Source organism: Emys orbicularis, chromosome 16 (assembly GCF_028017835.1).
Source record: "Emys orbicularis isolate rEmyOrb1 chromosome 16, rEmyOrb1.hap1, whole genome shotgun sequence".
Classification (NCBI taxonomy): domain Eukaryota; kingdom Metazoa; phylum Chordata; order Testudines; family Emydidae; genus Emys; species Emys orbicularis.
Window position 1 is genome coordinate 9325113 of NC_088698.1, and position 18063 is coordinate 9343175.

Genomic DNA, 18063 nt, shown 5'->3' on the forward strand with positions numbered 1-18063 from the left:
GGCTGCGGAGAATAGGATAGAGCATACTACAGAATAGGAAGGCTGTTGCCTGCCACTACAGGAGCCTGGTGTTCAAGTGCGAATTCCCAGGACACATTCGTGTGGCACTTCTCAGCGATACTGTACCTGTGTTTGATTGAGTTCCCTAGATCACGGCGGGGAATCTGTGGGGACCAGCGAGGCACTGACAGTGTATCTGCAGGGTGAGAAGACAGAACAGAAACAAACAAGGATTAATAAGGGGGAAGGTCAGACGTTACTCTCTGAACAGAGCATGTAGCCGCACTACAACCAAAGAGAGAGGGGCATCAGTTACCGCAGGGATAGAACGAGAGCCCTGCAAGTCAGCGGAGATCTGCTTTAGATCTGCGGCCCATGTTTGCAGATCGTGGATGGATGCGGATCCAAATTTTATATTGAGAGCCCTGCAAGTCGGCTGAGATCTGCTTTCTATCCGTGGAGAGCCGCAGCCGCAGAGGTGGAGAGCCGCGGACCATGTTTGCGGGTCAGATGTGGATACAAATTTTGTATCTGCACAGGGCTCTAATTGTAACCAGTCAGCATGAGAGAGAATCAAAAAGGGGCCTTTGCCTAGTCGTTACCCCAATGATATTTTCACCAAACCCAGCCACGCCCAAATCGCACTGAAGACTGGGCGTGGGGGTGGAGGTGGGGTGCATTTCCTCAACAGCTTAGCAATAGCTCTCAACCTTCACGCTCAGAGACTGGCAGGAGAGATCGGTCACATCTGAAAGGTAAATGACATTGCAGCCCTACTTGGAAACGCATGTAAGTGCCACCCTGGGGTGGGAGAAAACCCTGCCCCCGCCCCCAAACCTTTTATTGCTAAGTTTACAGGTCAGAAAGATCCAGAGTTATTTGTTCTCTACGGAATGCAGCCCACCCAGGCAGAACTCCTACTGACTTCATTTCCCTAGCCGCTGAGCAAGTACTGCAGGGTCAGCTCCTTAACTCAGCTAAGGAAGGAGCTTCTTCTCCCCTCCCACTCACAATAATCAAACAAGATCAGTAAGAAAGTAACTAGCTTTGTACAGGCAGGAGGGGTTTAACCCAGAGAAAGAGAGAAGCATGCATGTATTTGCACCAGTTGAATACTCTTCCAAGATATATTTAATCCAGCACACACACAGTCTCTGGTCAGCTGGGAACACAAATCTGTTAGAGACAGTTAATGATTTCCCAACAAGAAAGGGAAGATGAAGCCTAACCGGCAACTCATAGTTTATTAATAAGACATCACATCCTTGTGACTGTATCTCTATCTTAACAAAAAGCCAAGTGTCACCTCTTAGAAACCAATTTAACTACTGTTCAAATCATAGAAGATTAGGGTGAGAAGAGACCTCAGGAGATCATCTAGTCCAACCCCCTGCTCAAAGCAGGACCAACCCCAACTAAATCATCCCAGCCAGGGCTTTGTCAAGCCGGGCCTTAAAAACCTCTAAGCATGGAGATTCCACCACCTCCTCAGGTAACCCATTCCAGTGCTTCAATACACTCCTAGTGAAATATTTTTTTCCTAATATCCAACCTAGACCTTCCCCACTGCAACTTGAGACCATTGCTCCTTGTTCTGTCATCTGCCACCACTGAGAACAGCCGAGCTCCATCTCGTTGGAACCCTCCTTCAGGTAGTGGAAGGCTGCTATCAATCCCCCCTCACTCTTCTCTTCTGCAGACTAAACAAGCCCAGTTCCCTCAGCCTCTCCTCGTAAGTCATGTGCCCCAGCCCCCTAATCATTTTCGTTGCCCTCCGCTGGACTCTCTCCAATTTGTCCACATTCTTTCTGTAGTGGAGAGCCCAAAACTGGACACAGTACTCTAGATGTGGCCTCACCAGTGCCGAATAGAGGGGAGTAATCACTTCCTCAATCTGCTGGCAATGCTCCTACTAATGCAGCCCAATATTCCATTAGCCTTCTTGGCAACAAGGGCACACTGTCAACTCATATCCAGCTTCTCGTCCACTGTAACCCCTAGGTCCTTTTCTACAGAACTGCCGCTTAGCCAGTCGGTCCCCAGCCTGTAGCAGTGCATGGGATTCTTCTGTCCTAAGTGCAGGACTCTGCACTTGTCCTTGTTGAACCTCATCAGATTTCTTTTGGCCCAATCCTCCAATTTGTCTAGGTCACTCTGGACCCTATCCCTACCCTCCAGCGTATCTACCCCTCCCCCCAGCTTAGTGTCATCTGTGAACTTGCTGAGGGAGCAATCCATCCCATCATCCAGATCATTAATGAAGATGTTGAACAAAACTGGCCCCAGGACTGACCCCTGGGGCACTCCTCTTGATACCAGCTGCCAACTAGACATCGAGCCATTGATCACTACCCGTTGAGCCCGACGATCTAGCCAGCTTTCTATCCACCTTATAGTCCATTCATCCAATCCATACTTCTTTAACTTGCTGGCAAGAATAGCACGATTACAAATAAAAAGGACCTCTTTTGTATTCCCCTTCTGAGAGAAAGGGGAATAAAAGGGCAGTGGAAGCCCTGCCTGTAAAGAAAATCAAACACAAGTTACTTAGCACCTTGCTCCTTGCTGGCTGATATGGCTGGGGTAGGTAAGTCATTGCCAAGCCAGCCATCGAGTTCATAGTGTTTGTGTCATGCACTGATGCAGCGACATGCGACACACACACAGTTGGCCCGATTAGTTGCCCATCAAACCAACGGAAAGCCTCCGACTCACTTTGATGGGCTTTGAATCAGCCCCTGAAACACAAAGAGCCTCATTCTCCTCTTACTTGTCTTGCTGTAAATCAGGAGTGGTTATTCTACTGAAGTCCCTGGTGTTACCCTGGACTAGTAGTGATGTCAGGAAGCGCAGAATCGGGCCCAAACCATTGACATCCTCTTCGATGCAAACAAGTTGGGGGTGTTGCAGGAATGGTTAGAATGAGCAGTGTAAAATTTCCCTCCTGGGTGGGGAAGACTATGGAGTTGGTTACGGATCTGATCCTGCAGCTGGATCCATGTGGGAAGATCCCTGCCTGCAGCCAAGCAAATCTGGTTGCAGGATCGAGACCAGAAGGATCAGGGACCAGACCTAGCAGACCGAGGGGCAGCGAGCCAGTGACAAACGAAGGGCCAGGCACTGCTCAGAGCTGCAGCTCCACTGGAGCCCCCAGGGCTGCAATGGAGGAGGGCTGGGAGGAGGAGAACAAGGAATCCCTTGAGTTGTGGCAGGGGAGTGAGGAGAAAGTGCCTCTTCACTACACAGACTCAGAGGAAGACTGAGGAGTCCAGAGGGAGGAGCCGGGTGGAAGAGAATATAAAAGTGGTGGACTTCCTGGCTATTCCCTGGCAGTGCCGCACTCCTTAGAGGACACTGCAGCCAGGTGGCTCTAACCTGTACCAAGGGCCTAGCCAGCTGTCTTGAGAGCACTCCCTCCCCTGCCAGTCCCTGCGCTGGCACTGAATTGATCCATAGATTCAAAGCCCCAAAGGGACCTGTGACAGATACAGCCATTTCCTGCACTATCTTTGGGAGATCTTACTGTATTAGGGGTACCAGGGACTGTATGTAATTCCAGGGGGGAGTGTGACCTCAGCCCTCCAGGAATTAAGAACAGTGGGGGACGATTAGGCAAATTCATTCAGCTTGTAACACCTCCAGAGAGGAACCACCACATGGAGAGACTCTACTGGTTCAAACTGGATTCTCCAGAGACCAACAGACAAAGAAGGAACTTTTGGATAAACAGCCTGAGTTTAAACTTTGTTCTGATCCAGCAAACAGACAGGACTCTCTGTCCAAGGGGACCCCACATCCTTCCTGGGAAGGGTTGGAGGGACTTTTGCCTAATGCAGCCCCATGGTAAGCTTTTAGCATGCGTATAAGAACTTTGATGGGTTTTTTATACGTTTTCTCTGTAATACTTTCCCCTGAAGAATGAATGTGCTTGCTTATAAGGGTTGTGTGGTAATTTCTGATAGCTGGCAATTACAGCTGTGCATAGCCTTAGAAGAGAACAGACACTGGCCTGTTTAGGCAGCCTGACTTGCTGGGGATATGGCAGTGCAGGCAGGGAACCGTGCAGCCTAGAAAAACCCTGGTCAGGAGGGAGAGAGACGTGGGTCTCTGTCCGGGAGAGGTGACAAGCCTAGAGTGGGTGCTCTTGCTGGACCACGGAGGGAGAATATAGATGCAGTTGCCTGAACCGTGAGAGGTCATCCAGTCTGACCTCCTGCATAACAGGCCACAGAACCTCCCCCGTCATTCCTGCCTCCAGCCGGATTCATTTCTGGTTGAGCTACAGCATCTCTCCGAGAAAGACATCCAGTCTGGGGAGCAGATGTCAGTCTTCCTCCGACCTTAGCTCTGGGAGCTGCTCACTCTGCTCTGGTGAGTGCAGTTGCAGAGGCAGGCCTGCTAATGACAAACGGTTTCAGAGACTCCCACGCACAAACAGTAACCAGTAGCGAGTCTCTGCAGCCAAAAAGCTGTCCGTCACGGACGTAAGCCCAGACCACCAGACTTATCATCTAGGGCTGCAAGCCAGAACCTAGCTGCGATCCCAGCGGTTTATTCAGTATGCCAACCAATCCCTCACTAAACATACTTTCAATAAGCCGCGAGTACCTTTGTTTGCTTTAATATCCCATTTTAATATATCAGGCTGAGGTGTATTTTAATTACACGCTACTCCTGAAGGTTACATTTACATGCCACTTCCTGTGCAAAGCTAACTTGCCACACGCTTCATTCGAGGGGGGGGGGAAACAGTCGTTACCAATAGTATTTATTATGGAGCTGGGGCATGATTCAGAGGGAGACTCCCCTGGACTTCTATGAGAATTGGACTGGGCTCTTGCTCCCTGTACTTCCAGCTCACAGACCAGTATACAACTTCTTACAGTGGAGTCATTATTTAGAAGCATCCATCAAGTAATGGTGTGGATAGTTTTCACACTCTGGGCTGTCCTAGAGCTGTTTCTTTGCTCTTTGTGGTTGGTCATCCAAGGGTATGTCTGCACTAGAAACCTGAGTCGACATATATTCGGTCGACTTACAGCTACCACAGCCACTACTGCAGTGGGCAGGTCCACACTTCCTCTCTTGGGTCGGTGGTGTGCGTCCTCACCAGGAGCACTTCCACCAGCCTAAGGGGGGCAGTGTGGGGAGCTGAGAGCCCAGTCTCAGCTCTTCTGGCAGCTCCCTGCCGGAAGCCCAACTGCTCCACAGGCTCCCGAGCTCCCAGCAGGCTCCGCCCCCGCCTCGGCTCCCCATTCCCCGCCAGGAGCAGGGGGAAAGCCACCCAGGGCTCCTCGCCCCCATTCCCCGCCAGGAGCAGGGGGAAAGCCACCCAGGGCTCCTCGCCCCCATTCCCTGCCAGGAGCAGGGGGAAAGCCACCCAGGGCTCCTCGCCCCCATTCCCCGCCAGGAGCAGGGGGAAAGCCACCCAGGGCTCCTCGCCCCCATTCCCCGCCAGGAGCAGGGGGAAAGCCACCCAGGGCTCCTCGCCCCCATTCCCCGCCAGGAGCAGGGGGAAAGCCACCCAGGGCTCCTCGCCCCCATTCCCCGCCAGGAGCAGGGGGAAAGCCACCCAGGGCTCCTCGCCCCCATTCCCTGCCAGGAGCAGGGGGAGACCCCCTGGGGCTTCTTGCCCCTGGGGAGTGGGGTCCAGCTGTCCCGGCTTCTCACCCCCCCCCCAAAGATAGTCAACATTCCCAGATGGGAGCCAGGGTGTGTGGGGGGGCAGGAAGCTGCCTGGGCTTCTAGCCCCAGCTCCCAGCTGGGAGCAGGTTAGGGTGACCAGACAGCAAGTGTGAAAAATGGGGACAGGGAGTGGGGGGTAATAGGTGCCTATATCAGACAAAGCCCCAAATATTGGGGCTGTCCCTATAAAACTGGGACATCTGGTCACCCTAAAGCAGGTCCAGCCTCCCAGCTCTCCCAGGAAGCGGGGGCCAGCTGGGCTCAAGCTGCCCAGCTTCATTGTCAATTTCACAGCTCCTGCCCATCCCTCCCTCTGGAGCACCACCTGGGCAAAGAGCTTCCCTAACTCACAGTGACTGGGACGGATGGACCTTCACGCCCCTGGGGAATGCCCCTGAAGGCAACAGAACTCCACACAAGGGTGAGGGTCAGTCCATATAGGTCCCTCCGGGGGATCAGGGACTTAGCGAGGGCTAGGGGTGCCAGGTGTCTGTTTACGGCCAGAATACCCGGTGGAAAAGGGACCCTGGCGGCTCTGGTCAGCACCACTGACCAGGCCGTTAAAAGTCCGATTGGCACGGGGCTGGCAGGCTCCCTACCCGGTTCCACGCGGCTCCAGAAGCGGCGACATGTCCCTCCAGCTCCTAGGTGTAGGGGCAGCCACGGGGGCTCTACGCGCTGCCCCCTCCCCAAGCACCAGCTCCGCAGCTCCCACTGGCCAGAAACCCTGGCCAATGGGAGCTGCAGGGGCGGTGCCTGCGGGCAGGGACAGCGCGCGGAGCCGGGGGGACATGCCGGCCTTCCCGGGAGCCACCTGAGGTAAGTGCTGCCCAGAGCCTGCACCCCTCACCCCCTCCTTCATCCCAACCCCCCGCCCCAGACCGGAGGCCCCTCCCATACCCTGAACCCCTCATTTCTGTCCCCACCCCAAAGCCTGCACGCCCAGCCAGAGCCCTCACTTCCTCCCACACCCCAACCCAGTGAAAATGAGCAGTGAGCGAGGGTGGGGGAGAGCGAGCGACGGAGGGAGGGGGGTGGAGTGAGTGAAGGGCGGGGCCTCAGAGAAGAGGCAGGAAAGGGGCATGGCAAGGGTGTTGGGTTTTCAGCAATTAGAAAGTTGGCAACTCTAGTGAGGGCCCCAAGCTGGGAGTCCGGAATCGCCGGGTTCATGCCACGTAGCCGTGAGCATGTCCCTCTCTCCAGGCCTCAGCCAGTAAAGTAATACTTACCTACCTCGCAGGGATGCTGAGATGCTCTGAGCAACTCAGATGAAGAGTATTCTAGGGGCCAGATCTTCAGTTGGGGCCTTAATCGGCGTAGCTCCAACGACTTCAATGCAGCTACACTGATTTACACCAAACCAGGATTTGGCCCTGGGAGTGCAAAGGGCTCTTATTTTCATAAATGGCATTTTCTCATCAGTAAATCATATTAGACAAACGCGCCTCCCTCCCTCCATCAGTTCTTTATTAATCGAACACGTGAGCAATTATAGCTACGGTCCCAGAGTTAAATTAAAACCTCCGCTTTATCATCTACGATTGATTTCAGCTAACTTTCAGCTGGCCTCAATTAAATCCCGCTATGGTAGGGAGAGGGGGAAAAAAGAAGCAGAAGGATGGTTGAAGTATTTAATTACCTTCTATAATGTGCTCGTTGCAAAATTTATTGAATTGTAGCAGGGTTTTTAACCTCCTAACAAAACGATGAGAGACCTACATGATTCACAGGTAATTATTTTCATTACAGGGATGATCTATGAAGGATCTGAGATGTTCACAATAGACCCACTGTTTGCAGGAGAGAAGGCAACCAGAGTGGGAAGGCAGAAGGGCACAGGAAAGCTTTACATTGTAGCCAGAAACAACCTGAAGGATTTCAGGTACCTCTGAGTTAATTGTAGACTCTCCCCTCTAATCTGGAGGAGAGACGTAGATGTGGAGAGATGTCTGTTTCTCCTTCTCCTGGCCTTAGGCTATGGCAGAGGGGGGGAAAGGATTGAGATGGGGGGAAATACATGGAAATGAAAAAGGAGGGAGAAAAGAGGGAGGCATTAGAAAAGGAGAGAAGGCAATGACTATCAGGAGAGGCCATGAGGGTCACCCATCTGACAATCCACCCCAAAGGGGGGATCCCAACAAGAAAGGTTGGGGTCTACTGCAGCACCCCATTAATGCCAGATGATGGAGCACTGCAGGGCCTGTGCCCTGGCAAAACTGAACAAGACCCCTAACAACGCCATCTCCGACGTGAAAAAGATGTTCCACTCAGCTGAGCCATCCACAATGCTGGTTCAGACTATCCTGGTTTCTTGCCCGCCCATTTTGTAACTACCCCCACCCCCAAAACAGCTAGAAACGGGCTGTGCAGCTGTAGGCCAGGCAAGGATTATTTCTCACCGGAGGTGGGAAAGCAAGGAAGACAATGCTCAGCAGAAGCGACTAGCTGGTACAATGACACCGAATGGCTCTCCACTGATGATGCTGAATGTTCATCTCTGTTTGGACATGAGCTGACACCTGCTTGCCAGCAACGCTCCTGCCCACATGCTGTGACAGCTCTGCTCATATAGGGCAGTGCTACCGCTCTCACACATGGTGTATTTATATTTAGGGAGGGCAACACTGAATCAGAATCCACCCTCAGAAACTACCTGGATATTTAATATAAACACCGAGGGGCTGAACTAAATATCCCTCAGAGCAGCAACTCAGCAGTTCCGTTTGCTACAGCTAGGTCACAGCGCCAGGGCCCACTCACAAACCTTTTACAGTTTGCAGGGCCCCCACCTGCTGCAGCCAGAGGGAATGTGGGGGAACAACGGGAGCTGCTGGATGGGGAGCGGCTCTGAAGATCCGGCCACTCCCTTTAGGTGCCTAAGTGGGAGCAGAGCTATCTAAAGCCTCTGTCAGCTCCCCTGCCTGCAGAACGGGGATAATCGTACTGCCCTCGCAGCACGCCTGGGAAGATTAACGTCTGACGACGGCGCTCTCCAAGGACCAAGTACTAACGCAGCCAAGGTCACATGCAGTTTGAACGCACTACAGGCCCGATATTACACAGGAGGGACTTCATTCCAGCAAGCTCAGTGGGACCACTCATTTACATCTGCTGACGTACCTGAGGGACTGGGACCCGAGGGTATGGGTTGACTGTGCACCAAGGCCCTGTCACTCATTCCCTAGGTCCCAGGGGTCTGCACCATTCCCACTGTTCTGAGTCAGGAAAAGGCCAGCTAGGGTACTAGAATCAATCAATCAGTTCCCCGCAGATACATGTCTTAGGGCAGAAGGGCCCTTGGTTATAACAAATAAATAGGCTGTTAAGCAAGCTGCATCCTTTCAAGTAATGGGACCACGATGGTGGCCTCCAGCCCAGGTACTGGACCATAGGAGACACAACCAGGCAAACGCCACTCCCAGCAGCACAGGACAGACAGATTGTAACACCATCTAAATCAGAAAATACACAAAACCCATTACAGTCTCCAGATTCCACCCCTGGCAGGTCCCTTTGATGCCCCAAAGTCCTAATGATTCACCCCATTTACCCCAGCAGGATGAGGCACCCCAACTTCCATATGACTGGGGCAACTTGCCTGTAGCGCCCAGCACTAGGCACTGTTACGGCAACAAGCGCAGCTCAGTACTCCCCCACCCCAGCCCTGTCCTCACTGTCCAGGACTGAGCCAGCTGCAGTCATGGGGAAGGGAGAGCCTGCTGGCCAAGGATCACTCAAGGGTCCATCGTGCAAGGAAACGGAAGCTACTGGGAGTGGAATTCTCTGGGGTGGAGAGAAAGCAGGCTGGAGAGGAAAGAGCTCAAATTAGTTTGCTTTACCCTAAAGCACGCGCACACAGTACAAGGGAATTGGTCACTGGGCTACCATTGTGCTGTGGCCATTGAATACCATCACCCTCTGTACCTGCAGGCTACCTTCGGTCGCCCCAACTTTTCTAGGCTTGGAATTAAGGAGCCTTGTGGTTTCAGAGACTGTATCAATGGAAAGAGACATTAGCACAGATTAGCTCTCTCCTCACCTTCTGCTAAATAAATGCAGTGGGGGAAGCTAAGCGCAAGAGACACCGATCCCTCTGTGAGAACACCTGAGATTGGGCCATGCAAAAATCCACATTCAAATTAAAATCCAGATTGGGTTCACAGATTGGTCTGCGTTCTTTACCAGGATGAATCCCAATACCCCAAACATCCTGAACACTGGGCAAGTTCAGACCCAAATTGCAAACCTTCTTGTTCAATATGCGGGATGCAAAGTTGAGATCTGGGTCCTGTGTTAGGGCCCTGGTTTCTTTCAGGTGTGTCTCAAGTAAGTGCATTGATGGAGTTTGTTTGTACATTCAATATTTGATCTGGGCGTGGAATCAGGAGCCAAGTTTCCTGAGTTCCGTTCATGGGTGTCACCAGTTTGCTGCGGGACCTTTGGCAAGCCCCTTAACCTCGGTCCCCCAATTTCCCCCTCTGTTAAATAGCACACTACTACTTACCTACCTCGCAGGGGGGCCAAGGACCACATAACGCTCGTCATGCTGGGAAGATAAAGTGTGCCCACCCTCACAGTCCACAGCCAATGTATGTGGGTGCCAGTGGAATGGCAGCTGCTCCCAGCACCATCATTAAGGAGCTACACCGTGAAATACCCAAGGCCAGTCCCAGAGCTGCTTGTCTCTAACCCTGCTCAGGGGGAGGTTTTTTTAATGAAGTGTCAGGCACTTTTCTGAGTACACTGGTTTCGTGCTTGCTGAAGTTCCATTCACTGACTGGCTTTAAACATTTACCAGTAAATGCAGCTCGGCCCAGCGGCACAGAGATGATTAGACTGAATGCTCTCTCCATGATACCAACCTTCTGCCCTTACACAGCACCTGCCATGTCAGGATCACAAAGCATCAATTAAGGCCTAGTCTACTCTCAAAACATAGGTGAATATAGCGATGGCACTCAGGAGCGTGAAAAATCCACACCCCTCTGTGCCGTCACTACGCCCGGTGTGGACGCAGCTAGGTCGACGGAAGTATGCTTCTGTCAACCTAGCCACCGTCGCTCAGAGACGTGGGGTCCCTATGCCTATAACCCCTTCCGCCACTGTAGTCTGTGTCCACGCTACGGGGTTATAGTGGCATAGCTACAGCACCGTAGCTGTGTCGCTTTAGTGCCCGTAGCGTGGACACTGCCGAAGCATCAGCCCCACCAGGAAGGTACTGTGATGGGTTCGGTCACAGAGACCCCCTTGGGACTGTCACCTGACGTGCTGAATTTACCTCTGAGCCCGTTTTCTCTGCCAGTTTGGGCCTCCAGTATCCTGCCTTGTTGAGCCAGACACACAAGCCTGCTGCAACACAGACCCAGGGTCTGAACCATGCCCCCAAAGCTGCAGACCTAACTGAAAACAGCTCAGCAAGTGCTCCTGTCCAGCACCCAGACACCCAGCTCCCAATGGGATCCAAACCCCAAATAAATCCGTTTTACTCTGTATAAAGCTTATACGGGGTAAATTCATAAATTGTCCGCCCTCTGTAACACTGATAGAGAGATATGCACAGCTGTTTGCCTCCCCAGGTATTAATCACTTACTCTGGATTAATTAATAAACAAAAGTGATTTTATTAAGTATAAAAAGTAGGATTTAAATGGTTCCAAGTAATAACAGACAAAACAAAGTAAGTTACCAAGCAAAATAAAACAAGACACGCAAGTCTAAGCCTAATACATTAAGAACCTGTTTACAAGTAAAATCTCACCCTCAGAGACGTTCCAATAAGCTTCTTTCACAGACTAGACTCCTTCCTAGTCTGGGCCCAATCCTGTCCCCTGGTCCCCCTTGTTAGTTCCAGCTCAGGTGGTAACTTGGGGATTTCTCATGACTGGCAGCCCCATTTGTTCTGTTCCACCCCCTTTTATAGCTTTCGCACAAGGCAGGAATCCTTTGTCTCTCTGGGTCCCCACCCCTCCTGCTAAATGGAAAAGCACCACGTTAAAGATGGATTCCAGTATCATGTGACATGTTCACATGCCCTGTGAGACTTCATTACCCACTTGCTGGCACACACTTATAGAGGAAGGCTTACAAGTAAACAGAGTGATTTACAACCAATTGTCCTAGTTAATGGGAGCCATCCAGATTCCAAACCACCATTAATGGCCCACACTTTGCATAATTACAATAGGACCTCAGAATTACATTTCATATTCCTAGTTTTAGATACAAGAATGATACATTTATACAAATAGGAGGAACACACTCAGTAGATTATAAACTTTGTAATGATACCTTACAAGAGACCTTTTGCATGAAGCATATTCCAGTTCCATTATATTTACACTCATTAGCATATTTCCATAAACATATGGAGTGCAACGTCACAGGTACTACCTCCCTCCCGACTCCCAATGTCTTGCTTTAACCACTAACCCACACTATCCCTCTAAAGCACATAATAATTGGAAGGCAGCATTCTATCGCTGGCTCAAGCTCGAGGCAGGGATGAGATGAGAGCAGACAGAGGACACGGCTGCCCATGAGTTTTCCTGAAAGAGGAGAAAGCGAGCCACCTCTGCTCCGTCACTTTCAATTGCCAAGGCTATCATATTGAGGGGTGCCGGCACAAACAAGCACCACGCTGACAGGCGGGGGTTCTGACAGCTGCTGCCGGCGCGCTGAAGTTCAGCTCGCAAAGCCAAAAAGAGAAGAAAAAAAGCGCTTGGGTCTTTGACCCCTGCGAGAGGGAAGGCCAATATTAACACAGCAAAGCTCCTTGCAGCTGTCAGAAGCAATGCACAGCGTCACTCCATCAGCATGCAGCCCCCACTAACCAGGGGAAGGAGCAGGGAGAAGAGTCCTCGGCTAAGGCGCAGCTTGGGAAGAGCAGAAATGCTGCGCGTTCGCTATGAAACACCAGCGAATTGGGATCAGAGAAGAGATGCCCCTGCTCCCTGAAGTCTGATATCGTTCCCCTTTGGTCCATCCGGCCCTCCTTTGCCTGCTGTTTGCTGAGCCTCCTTAATAAACCTTCACTGCCCTATAGCCACTGATGTAGTTTGACCTCCCCTTGCTGGACCATGCATCACGTATACATTTATTGCCTGGAACCTAGTTTATATTATATGGCTCTTCAATCAGAGCAACTTTAGTCAGTGCGGGAGGGCGTGGGGTTTCATTTGTTATTCGCTATCAGCCCGCAAGGCTGTATTTAACCAGCACGGCGGTAACTGCCCACCGAAGAACCAAGGGCCGCTCTCTCCGTGCAGAGCTGCTGGGTGGGGTGCATTCCTGAGCGGGTTTAGGAGCCGCTGAGGACGGGCGGGTGTTCGAAACGCTGCCCCGGTAACAGAAGCCTGGTCCCAGTGAGCCTAAGCTCTGCACAGCACATTCATGGCCAATAGGCTCTCAGCGGTTGGCTTTGGGCAGCAGAAGCTCACCTGGGAGAGGCAGGAAGGGCCAGTGCAGGGGGCTTTCTACTGGAGCAGCTAGGTTGTGAATCAAAGCCCCTCTTCAAAGAGGACAGGGGCAGGTGGTTGTGGGCTCCTTGGCTGTCTGAAGAGGCGTTTCACCGCATCCCTGCCTGTTCTTTTGCCCCATCACCATCCCCTCTTGGCTCACGGCATCCAAAGGGGCCCAGAGAAAAGGGGTAAGTCAGCTCAACCAGCCACTTGGCATATGGAGATTCCTCGCTCACACGCTAAGCCAACTGCCCCCAGCTCCTGACAGAGAGGCATGTCAGGGGCAGAGCCAGGGGAGGCCCTGTCTGGAGCCCCTCTGAGCTCCAGCTGTGCTCTTCTGCTCTGGCGGCACTGTGAGGGGATGCTAAAGCTCAACATGAGCTAGGGACCAGGCTGGGGGCAGCAATGGTGGTGTACACCTTTCCCTCCCCCTCCCCCACCATGCTCAGCTCAGAACTGGGGCCAAGGTGTAGAACTTGGTTCCAAAGCCTGCTCCAGCTCCATAAATGCGACTTCTCCTTCTCTCCTCCCTAGGAACCACCCAGTTCTCCTAGAAGGCTCTGGTCGGGAACCAGATTTGGGCATAAGCGAATCAAGCCACTGCATGGTCCCTCACCCAAGCCATAAAACCTGCCCCGCCTGCCTCACTAGCCTCGGGGAGCAGAGAGGGGCAACTCGCAACCCAGCACCCCACCTCCTCCAGCAGCGTGGCCACGGACGGAGGCAATTCCCGGCCCATTCCCGCCTCGCCGTTCAGCTGCTCAGGGTAGTTATGGATCGTGCGGGCTGCAGGGGGCAAACCAGAACAAGCAGGGCGAGGCTAAGAAGAGGGAGAAGGAAGGTTACTGGGAAGCGATTTCCCTGAAAATAGGCCACCAGCGATTCATTAAGGGGAGAAATTATACAAAAGTCTCCGATTACGGCCTGGAAGATGGAGCTGCAGTGCAGAGCTCAAAGGTGATAGGCAGGGCTGGATCCCTGTCTGGGGAGCACATGAGCCCTAATGCCTACTATGCGCTGTTTATAGGCAGAGGATACTGATGCCGCAACAGGCCATCTATTCGAGTGCCAGCTCCCTTCTTAGCCCCCCTGCCTCCAATTAACCTGGGGCAGAGCTGTCTAGAAACAACATCACTCCCCGGGAGCCTGATTCACGTGATCTCCCCTCACATCGTCACCCCCTACTTTGCTGTGTGCGCCCCCATCAGACGAGCTGCCGAGCCAGGCTACACAGCGGGAAGGGACTGCCATGCAGTGTGCGCCCGGGATGGGGTTCTGGCGTTTAGGCAGTTAAATCATAAATCCCACGAAGACATTGCAAGAGAGGAAACCAATCTGCGAGCTGGGAAGCACCCCAACTGGAATCGGGGCCGATGGATTTTGAGATGCCAGAGAGGACTCAACGGGCCAGGTGCGCTGGAGCGTCTGCCGAGTTCTCTTCCATGCAAGGGGTGTCTCCGAATAGACAGCTGGCAAAGGTCGCGGCTTTTGGTTTGTCTAGCACAGTTTATCCTTGAATCAACAGACTTCACTTGACGAGGATCAAATGCACTCAGAGGCTGGGAACTGCGGGGAGGAAAATTAGCAGGCTGGCAGATGCAGAGGTGACAGCCGCGCTTGCATGGCTGTGACAGGAGACACAACAGACGGAACCTGTGAGCCCCAGCAATCCGCCGGTGACAGGCAGATGTGACAAGTGCAGGCGCCGGAATGGCACTTGTGCTCTTTTAAGGTGATCGGGGCAAAGCAGGTGACACAGACTATGCAGAGTAAGTGCCTCGGCTGTGATGCATTCATTGTATAACATGGCATCCTCGCTTCCTGCTCTGGAGACCATGTCCACAGCAGGCCGCTCCACGGTGCCACTGTGTGGCTGTTAAACTCAATGTACAGCAGGGCACCGAGTCATCCCTGCACTGGCCCAGGTGGCTCGTGCCTCACTCATCCTGGGTTCAGCCCACCGTGCCGGGTGGAGCAGCCCCGAGGCTGCCCCAGCTTGTGCCCCAGTTATACCTTTTCTCTGGGGGTCACCGTGCTATTGCAGAATAACCAGGCTTAGGAACACCTGTCCCTAACATATCTCCCAGCACGCCACCTGTCCTGCGTGCTCCTTCCGGAGGTATGGCACAAGGCCAGCTAGGCCAGCTGTGTACATGCCAGGGAGGCCGCTGGGAGGGGCTTGCAGCTGGTGTGCAGAACTCCCCCTCACACTGCTAGTCTTTGTTGATGTACAGCTTGCTCCGAAGAGTGGCTCTGCAAAAGTGACCTTGGGAGGGTCCCCGTTTATCGTCTCTCAGGTTCTCCACAGCAAGCCACCTTTGTTTCCCAGTAGGAACATAGCTTTCCAGTTGCCAGTCCTGCAAACTCACCCTGGTCTTGGAGAAACAAGCTGGGCTCCTCCTTTCTCACACATCGCAGGCAACAAGGCTGCTTCCGGGTAAACCAGGGCCTCAGCAACACCTGTCCAGCCCCACTGCCTTCCAGTTAGCCCCTGCGTGACCCCCACTGCCTCGGATGGGTGGTGCTGGGGGCAGCTTACCAACCAATCCCGCCGCGAATGCTCAAGGATTAGAATCCTCCTTCCCTAGCTGGGTCAGCTCTGCCGGGCTAGCTGGAGTAAAACACAGTGAAACGTGGGGTTTCGTTGCTAAAGGCAACTGGCCGGACTCCGACCCCCATGGGGAGCTGAAGGTGCTAGTTTTACCGCGTGGCCACTCAGAGCAGACCCGCTCTTTCAGTGCCAATACCGTGCCCAGCGCTGTGCAAGGCACAGGGGGGACAGAGACCCAAATTCCCGGCTGGCGTCATTCTATCAACTTCCAGCTTCAGATCGGGGGGAATAATAGTCTGAGGCAGGGCTGAGTAATGGCCAGCGTGTTTAATGAGCAGGGCGAGGTGGAAAGGAACGGCCCCTGACTCCGCCTTCCCTGGGGACACGCGCCTTCGCTGGCCAGACAGCCGCCATGCTGCCAAAGCTCCTCCGTCCCACTGGGAAGCTGCGGCTGCCACTATCACTAGGGTTGGCCCCTTGCAGTTCCTACTAACGAGCATCCTCCTCCAGATCCAGCTGCAAAGTAAGGCCACTGTCTCCAGGGGAGCTCCCTGAAGAAGGCAGCAGGGTCTCTCTCCGCAACGCAAGCCAGGACCACAACTGCTACTGCACGAACACTAGGCGCCTCAGCATGCAGCAGGTTTCATACAGTTCTGTTTCCTGCAACATCACTTACTGCTAATGGGACGCTGGGTGCAGGGATGCTCCTGAGGTACTAGAAGGGTACGATTAGCAAACCCTTCCTGAGCCAAGGTACATGGGTGGCGCGTGAACCCCCTGTTCGGGGAGGCTAGCCCCCTGCCCTGCCCCTTCCGTCTGTGGCCCCGCTCCTACCCCACCCCACCCCCAAGCCAGGGGAGCCCTGACTCACCTGCCCCAGCCACCCCGAGTCCTGGGCCACCCGCCCTGAGACCTGGCCCGCCGGCCAGCCCAAACCCGGGCCCGAGCACTGGCTCGCCCACCCCAGCCACCCTGAGTCCCGGGCCACTGGCTGGCCCAAGCCCAGAGCCACCCTGAGGTCCAGCTGACTTCGGGGGAGAGGCAGAGCGAAGGCAGGAAGAGGAGCAGCGTGGGTGGGATCACAGGGGAATAGCGGGATGCGGGAGCGAGGCCTCAGGGCGGAGCGTGGGCAGGGCTATGGCCTGGCTGTTGGGGGAGGCTTAGTCTCCCCTGGCCTATTATACCCATCACCCATGCCAAGGTGTATGGAATCCAGGTCCCCCTTAGACCCTTGCGGGTTATCTGTTTGGTGTTTTTATCGAGGTTTGGCTTTATATATAGTCCTCTTCCAGTAACAGCAGCAGCTGCCCCTGAAATCACTTGTGTATCTATTGTAATTGCATTCTGGCATAAGATTCCCCTTATTCATTCCCTGGCACCTCTCTGGATGCCCAGGGAATTTGTATGAATTTGTTATCCATCATGGTGACAGCCAGATAAACAAACCCTCCTCTGACTACTACAATAAACAATGCGAGTCTATTTTAAAATTATGAATGGGACGGATAACATTGATGGAAGTAAACTCTTCACACTTGGAAACGAGCCCTGGAATGAATCATCTCGAAGCTGGGAAACGACACGACTCTGCACTTTGGCAACACCTTTATCTCGGTCCCATGAATTACACCTCCGACCCCCTGGCAGTGGGGAAGGCGCTCACCAGCCGTTTACAGCTAGGAGACCTTGAGGCAGAGAGAGGATGAGGCATTTGCTCAAGGTCACACAGCAAGCCCGCTGACAGAGCTCAGAATGGAACCCAGGAGTCCTGGTTCCCAGCCCCTTATTTGAACCAATGGACGACAGTGAAGGTGGAGTGAAACGTTAGAGTAACTGACACGTATGGTGAGCCAAGGGCAAAGAGCCAGTTGCGTTCTCCTGGCTCTCTGCAGCATTTGACGCTTTCAGCCAGTAAATGCTAACCTGCTCGTCTCAGACCGGACAGCAACAAAGAGAGACGGTTCTACGCATTCATCACCCCCAGCACCCGGGGGTGACAGGCAATGCACCTCTAGAATGCTCCCCGCTACAGGGATCCACAAAGCTCCCTTTTCTCCTGAGACCCCACGCCCCCACCCTTCAAACCCTATTCCACATTGACATCAGGCTCCAGGGTGCAGCGGATGGAGACGGTGCAAAGGAGTGTGGCTTGAAATGCCAGCAACAGGTACAAGACACCCATTGCAAAGGCAAACACCATTCCCCACTTATCCCCACTGCAAGGTCAACCTCTGGCTTAAGAGCAGCTGGCTGAAGCTGAACTAAAGCCAGACTGAAGTGATGCTCATGGGCAGAGGGAAACAAAAGAACTGGCCAATGCCTTACCCTCATGTACAAGGGCACCTGTCATAGTGGTTCACAGACTCGGGC

General features: G+C 53.3%; 1 protein-coding gene across 1 annotated transcript in view; it reads right to left on the minus strand.

The window, feature by feature from the left end:
• The window catches only part of KSR2 (kinase suppressor of ras 2), a 277818-nt gene that overhangs the window by 121692 nt on the left and 138063 nt on the right, over positions 1-18063 (minus strand). Inside the window, exon 6 of the mRNA XM_065417851.1 lies at positions 127-196. Within this exon, the coding sequence (XP_065273923.1) occupies positions 127-196 (70 nt within the window). The remainder of the gene's footprint in view (positions 1-126; positions 197-18063) is intronic.